General features: G+C 37.1%; 1 protein-coding gene across 3 annotated transcripts; it reads left to right on the forward strand.

Annotated features, from left to right (window-relative positions):
- Positions 1-3,256: 3,256 nt before the first annotated feature.
- On the forward strand, positions 3,257-5,188 carry LOC111620501 (adult-specific rigid cuticular protein 15.7-like). Of its 3 annotated transcripts, none has more exons than XM_023362425.1 (5): positions 3,257-3,523; positions 3,599-3,802; positions 4,329-4,442; positions 4,517-4,862; positions 4,956-5,188. In XM_023362425.1, exons 2-4 carry the CDS (start codon positions 3,791-3,793, stop codon positions 4,847-4,849), a joined length of 459 nt encoding a protein of 152 aa, XP_023218193.1. In that variant the 5' UTR covers positions 3,257-3,523; positions 3,599-3,790; the 3' UTR covers positions 4,850-4,862; positions 4,956-5,188. The 3 variants fall into 3 exon arrangements, with proteins under 3 accessions (XP_023218193.1, XP_023218192.1, XP_023218191.1); XM_023362424.1 differs by having other exon boundaries at positions 3,619-3,802; XM_023362423.1 differs by having other exon boundaries at positions 3,257-3,465; positions 3,565-3,802.
- Positions 5,189-6,433: the final 1,245 nt, after the last annotated feature.

Here is a 6,433-nt window from a genome sequence, read left to right on the forward strand (position 1 = left end):
AATCTGCCCCTGTACTGGTATTACTTTACGGTAAACGTTACTTTAGTATATATTCTATTTGGATTAATGGAAGTTAATGGATTAATGGATATCTCGAGCCCTGTTCCGTTCTATCCAGTTGCTCCATTGTATGTCTGGCCGAACTCACGGTGGGCTTTAAGAAATGACTTGTTAGTGCTCACAGGGAGGAAATAACCTAAATATACACATAACAGAGAATTCAGAAAAGAAAACAATATGCCTTACAAATTTTTTACTACCCGAGGTACCCTCTTTATTCGAGAAAATTTCAGGACGAAATATGCAGCTGTGTTCTGTGTATATATATATACAGTAAACCCTCCTATAAAACGGGTTCATATAATACGGATTCGTATATAACGGCGAAATAATTGCGATTGTATTCGTATAAACACGCTAAAAGAAACTCGTATAATACGGTAAAACGTCATCGCTGACTCGTGTCGCGACAGGATTGGTCGAATCTAGACAAATAGCGGATATTGCACAAACCGTTGAGTTTAAACGAGCAGCGGACCTACTAAAAACCATTTATTATTTAACGGCCATAAAAATTATATTTATATTAATGATGTCTCCAAAGTTCAGCGAATTTTTCGCAAAAAAAATAATTTATCAGAAAGCACGCGAGCGCCATTCGATGCACCGCTCCACGAGAAAAGCTTTAAGCAATGGCGTCGTCGAACGGTGCACACTCGGCAAGTAATCCTACAATTTTTTTGTTTATAGCATAGTTTATATGGATTATTCCCAAAAATTATACGTATTTTGAAAATGTTGAGTCGAATTAGTCTAGAATCGATTAATTTTATGGAAGAAAACCTTTCAAACAGCCGTAGTCCGTAAACTGCACACGTTGCGGGCTGTGATTGGCTGGACTCGTAGAAAATGGATTCATAAAAACCGGAACGTATCTACCATGTTATAGGGGGGTCGACTGTATATTGAACTTGCTTATTTATTAAGTGCGTTAGATAATCTATTAATTAAAAATAGATTTAGAGAAGTCTACGTTTCTTACTGGCTTGCCGAACAAACGAATATGAATAGACCCTAGACTAGGGGTGGTGTTGTGGAAATTGCTTTTATCGACGAGGTGTTGTAACTAACGATCGATATAGTTAAGTGCTGTGGAGTACGCTTGGTGAGGGGAAAGTTTATCAACCGGAGTGAAAGTTTTGTAATTGGAAGAGAAGGCTTGTGAGACAGTGTACGGAGTTATCTGCCTCCCTAGTCCTTGGTTTTGGAGTTGTTTGGGTTGTTCAGAGGTATTTTCTGTCTTTGGAACGGGATTTCGTGGGACAGGCGTATCAGGTAGGAGTGTAGTTTGAGTGTCTTCAAGTGGTGGCGGGAAATTCGGGAGTCGGGGCGTCTTCGCCCCGGCCTGAACGGTCTGGGTCTATGGACATGGGGGTGGAATCGGAGTTGCAACCTTCGCTGCTTCGGTTTATGTCTCCGGTGACAGAAGTCACAAAACTTGGTTGGATACGGCAAAGTCTAACGGAGGAACATACTTACTCCATATTCTGGAAAGGGGATCATCCCCTACGCCGTCTGCGTCCACCGGAGTTGCATGCGGTTTTGCGGGGGTATTTCCCTAATCCGGAGAAGATACTGGACGTGCGTTATACGCGTAATGGTCTACTTTTACTAAAAACGTTAGATCCGGACGTAGCGGCTACGGCCCTTGGGGTTACGTCTTTGGGGGACACGCCGGTTTACGGTCGGCTGGCCCAAGACTGCGTATCTACAGGCTACGTTATTCGGGGAGTGGATACGACAATATCAGCTAAGGAAATCCACGATTTACTTGAGGAGGACGGAGTTCCAATTCTCGAGGTTCGGCGGTTTACTCGGAAGGTGGAGGGTGTCATGGCGCCTAGTACTACGGTTTATTTGTCGGTGGCCAGTGTCACTCCACTGGCGTTTGTAAAACTATATTATCAACGGTTTCGATGCGAATGTTTCTACCCCCGTCCTCGGCTGTGTTTGCGGTGTCTAAATTACGGTCACGGGCAGACAAATTGTAGAGGCAGTCAGAAATGCCTGAAGTGCGGACGAGATCATGACGCGACGGATTGCGAGGCGGACAATATAAGGTGTGCTAGGTGTGGAGGAGAACACACAGCGGACTCTGCGCATTGTCCAGAATATCAACGGGAGGCGCGGATATTGAAACTGCGTACGTTACACAGGTGCTCTCACATGGAAGCGAGGGGTAAATTGGAGAAGACTTCCAAATCCCCAACAACATATGCTCAGGCAGTCAGAGTAACATCTGGATCCCAGGCGGGAGACAGAGAAAGAGTAAGACAAACACAGAGTAAGCAGGCATCGGTCAATGCCAGGGTGGACGAGGGGGTGTTACAGACGCTTATCTCTAGAATAGCGAACTTGGAAACCGCTATAGTGGTATTACGTAATGAACTTGTTGAATTGCGGAAGTCGTGCCAAGGGAGTACCTGCGAGGTGACTCAGGGGAGCCAGCAGGTAGACTCAAGGGAGATCACGCATCCTCCAGGGTCGGGAAATGCGAATTTCAAACGTCCTTTCCAAGGCGAGTTGCAGCGCAAGATAGGGAGAACTCCTAAGAAGAAACGTGGGGGGAAACAGACTGATGCTCTCCCTCCGGGCACATCGGAATCCGAGGGTCTCGTATCTGACATGGAAATCGGCGACAGGTCGGGTAGAACGGAAATTATAGATGATCACTGCGTAACATCACCAGCGGAGTTGGCAAAACTCCGTCGGCGTCCATCTCTTACCTCTATCCCAAATGTCTGACAATCGGCGGGAGAGGCGGGATTTTACGATTGTTCACTGGAATGCGCACGGACTACGGGCAAAAAGAGACCTCCTTCTAACGGAGCAGTGGTTTCAAACGGTGGATGTGCTCATGATCCAGGAAACGTGGTTAACGGGAGGACAGTCTTTTNAAAAAATATACGTATTTTGGAAATGTTGAGTCGGATTAGTGTAGAATCGATTAATTTTATGGAAGAAAACCTTTCAATCAGCCGTAGTCCGTAAACTTGACACGTGTCGGGCTGTGATTGCAACGACTTGTAAGAAATCGGATTCCTAATAAATTGGAACGTATCTATATCTTATAGGGGGGTCGACTGTATATGTTATAATTTGTTATAATTTAAATACGATAATCAAAGAATATAAATTAATTATTTGTATCTATTCTTGCTTTTAGTAACAATAAATTGGTTTAAAAATTGAAATTTATTGGACTATCGAAAATCCTCACCTGATAACTGAAGGAAACATTTGATATGTGAATTGAATTAAGATATTTAAATATATTTAGAGTGAAGAACCATCGATTGATATGGCATTTAAGAAGAGAAAGTATATCAAATTTATATCTGCGAAATAATTTCTCACGATTTTTACGATTCAAGGTTTTCATTCGTACGTTTTAATGTTCAAAAAGTGGGTTAAGGTCGATATACCGGTCGATCGACTTCTTTCGATATATCACCAAAAACGGGTGGGTCTTTAATTAAACATTATTCGCTTCCAACTTACTAGGTTAAGGTCAATTCCATAAATAATCATCGAGAAGAAAATATTCTAAAAATGCAGATTCGCGGACCAATATGCTGGGAAAACAGTGCTCTACTAAGTACGTTATCGTGAAGGAAACTCAAATGTGGACCCGACTAGATTTTCGAGGTCGATCATACTTCGGGGTGGAGTATAAAAGGACCCGATTTAACAATTCTCTACACAGTCAACAAACCAGACAGTGAACAAAATGATCGCTAAGGTAAGTTCCTTAATATTTTAATACATTTCATTCTTTGGTATTCACTTTTCTATACTTTTCTTAAGTTTCTACTCTAGAATTCTTTTGAAATATTACATTATCTTCAAATTTCAATATCCATAAAGATTTTTTGTTTAAATTTAATTTTTTTAAATTTCTGTACTATCCACTCTGATTTTGGTTTCTCATTCTCCACTTTTAATTTTGCGTTATTTCTAAAGTTCCTACTTATCAATTTCTATTTCTATTTTTATTTTCTACAATTCTTTAAAAAATTGTATTAAATATGGAAATCTATCTTGCCGACAAGATGTAATTTTTCACATTCATTAGCCAATAAGATTTTGTTCACTAATTTTTTACTATTTTGTTAGTTTAATTTGAACATCTAAAGTAAAGATAAATAATACTGCTGCAACAATTTTTTACATTAATTACCATATTCTCCTATTCTAAAACAAAAGAATAGTGTCAAATGTAGCCTATATTCTTCAAGAAGTAAAAAGGCATAAATTTATTTCTGTAGGTTGCAGTAATTCTCGCTCTTTTTGCCGTTGCCAACGCCGGCTTCGTCGGATACGGTGCAGGATATGGCGGCGCCCACTTAGGTGGACGAAGTGTCAGCTCTCGTAGACAAGACGTAAGCAAAGTTTCAGCCAGAAAATTAAAGCCGAAGCAAAGCACGAATAATAATAATAAATGAATAATTTTCAGGATTTCGGCAACTATGCTTTCAACTACCAGATCGTTAATGGAGTAGGTGCCGCCAATGGTAGATGGGAATCAGGAGATGGATATGGCAACAAACGTGGTTCCTACACTTTAGCTGATATCGATGGCCGTGCAAGACGTGTCGAATACGTTGCCGATGGTGCAGGTTTCCGCGCCATAGTAAAGACCAACGAACCAGGAACCGCTCACAGTGCACCAGCAGCTGCCATTGTTGCATCCCCATACGCAGGACCCATTGCAGGTAGTCCAGCGTACGTTGCTCACGGAGGTTATGGTCCCGGTGTATTTGCCGCCAAGGGCCATTATTATGGTTAATTCTCTTTAGCGGGTAAGAATAATCGAATATAAACTTACACCTTAAACACTAATCTGCATTCGGAATATAAACTAAATTTTAATTTATATCTCGATTTCTTTGCAGAAAATTGCTTCTTTAACGTCCCAGCTTTTCCGTCTCAATGCCAAAACATAAAGCTAGGATTCTACTTCAAAGTGTGCTAATGGAGGGAATATACTATGCTGGCATTTCGATGTTGAATTACGTACTGTACATATCTTATCATTGGCGCTATGCTCGTGTACAGCAGTCTTTCTTCGATGTGTGATTGTGTATATTATGTAATATATTTACAATGTGTATTATAACGCTTAGGATAATAAAATTAGGTTTGGTAAGATTAAAATGCCTTGTCACTTACACTAGCAAATATCATCAAAAATTAGCAAAAATATTATTAATAAACTATTCCAGACATTATATTAAATTTAAAACATTCACTCATCTTCTATTTTAAAAAATATTAAATTTTAAATATTTTGTTTTTAAATTCTTAATTCTGGAGAAGACAAATTTTTATAAAATGCAAATTTAAATAAATACCAAAGATTGTTTATAAAAACAATTTACAAGAAGATTAATAACAGTGTAATATAGAATCCATTCAATTTTAATGCAACAGGTTGATTTTCCCACATTCTAATCTATTCGAAATTCAAGCATGAACTTGAACCACGAATCAAAAATTTTTATTAATTAAATATAATTTAAATAAATTTAATACTTTTAATATATAATCTGAACAATATTTTATTATATTACAGATTTCTATCTGCAAATAATTACAAAAATTTATATATAATGCAGTTTTTTTTATTGCTTTCAACTTGTGGATCTCATCAATCATATCTGTTATAGAATCAGCTAATGCCAAAGCTATATTAATATATAAAATTATAAATCAAAATCAAAGATAAATTATCGTAGATATTAATGTACAGTACACTACATGATGAATGTTTTATTAGTTTTTGTAATAGAACAAACTATCTTCATTTTTATGACTACATTGATATAAAATCTATAAATTTCTTCTATAATTTTCAATTATGTATTTATTTCTTTGAAGCATTTTTATTCTGATATTTAAATCTGCTCAAGCTTTATCTTTCCAAATAATTTATTTATAATTCGCATCTCACAAATAAAAACGAGATTATAGAACATAAAGTAATATTTTCGAAGAAAATACAGGCACATCTTCTATTATGCTTTTACAGAATTACTAAATTCCAGCATAAAAATAAATTTTATTACATAATAAACAAACCGTGCAATATAAAAAATTTTAAAATAATGTAGAAATTTCCATGAATATAATTTTTACTGCATCAAATAAATGTCACAAAAGAAAGTTCAAGTGATTCCAAATATCTAAACTGCCGATTTCTTTTTAATATTTCATTACTAAAAAACATAGAATATTCTTAACAACTTAATATTCTACGCTTCGTGGGTATTAATTATAACATTAATAAAAATTAAGGAATAGCATTGAAAAAGTATTAATTTAAAAACCTAAACAAATAAGTTTTTCCAACAGATTCTCAGTTTAAAATTCA

The sequence above is a fragment of the Centruroides sculpturatus genome, unplaced genomic scaffold (genome assembly GCF_000671375.1).
Source record: "Centruroides sculpturatus isolate CEXI.00-Female unplaced genomic scaffold, Cexi_2.0 scaffold28, whole genome shotgun sequence".
NCBI lineage: Eukaryota > Metazoa > Arthropoda > Arachnida > Scorpiones > Buthidae > Centruroides > Centruroides sculpturatus.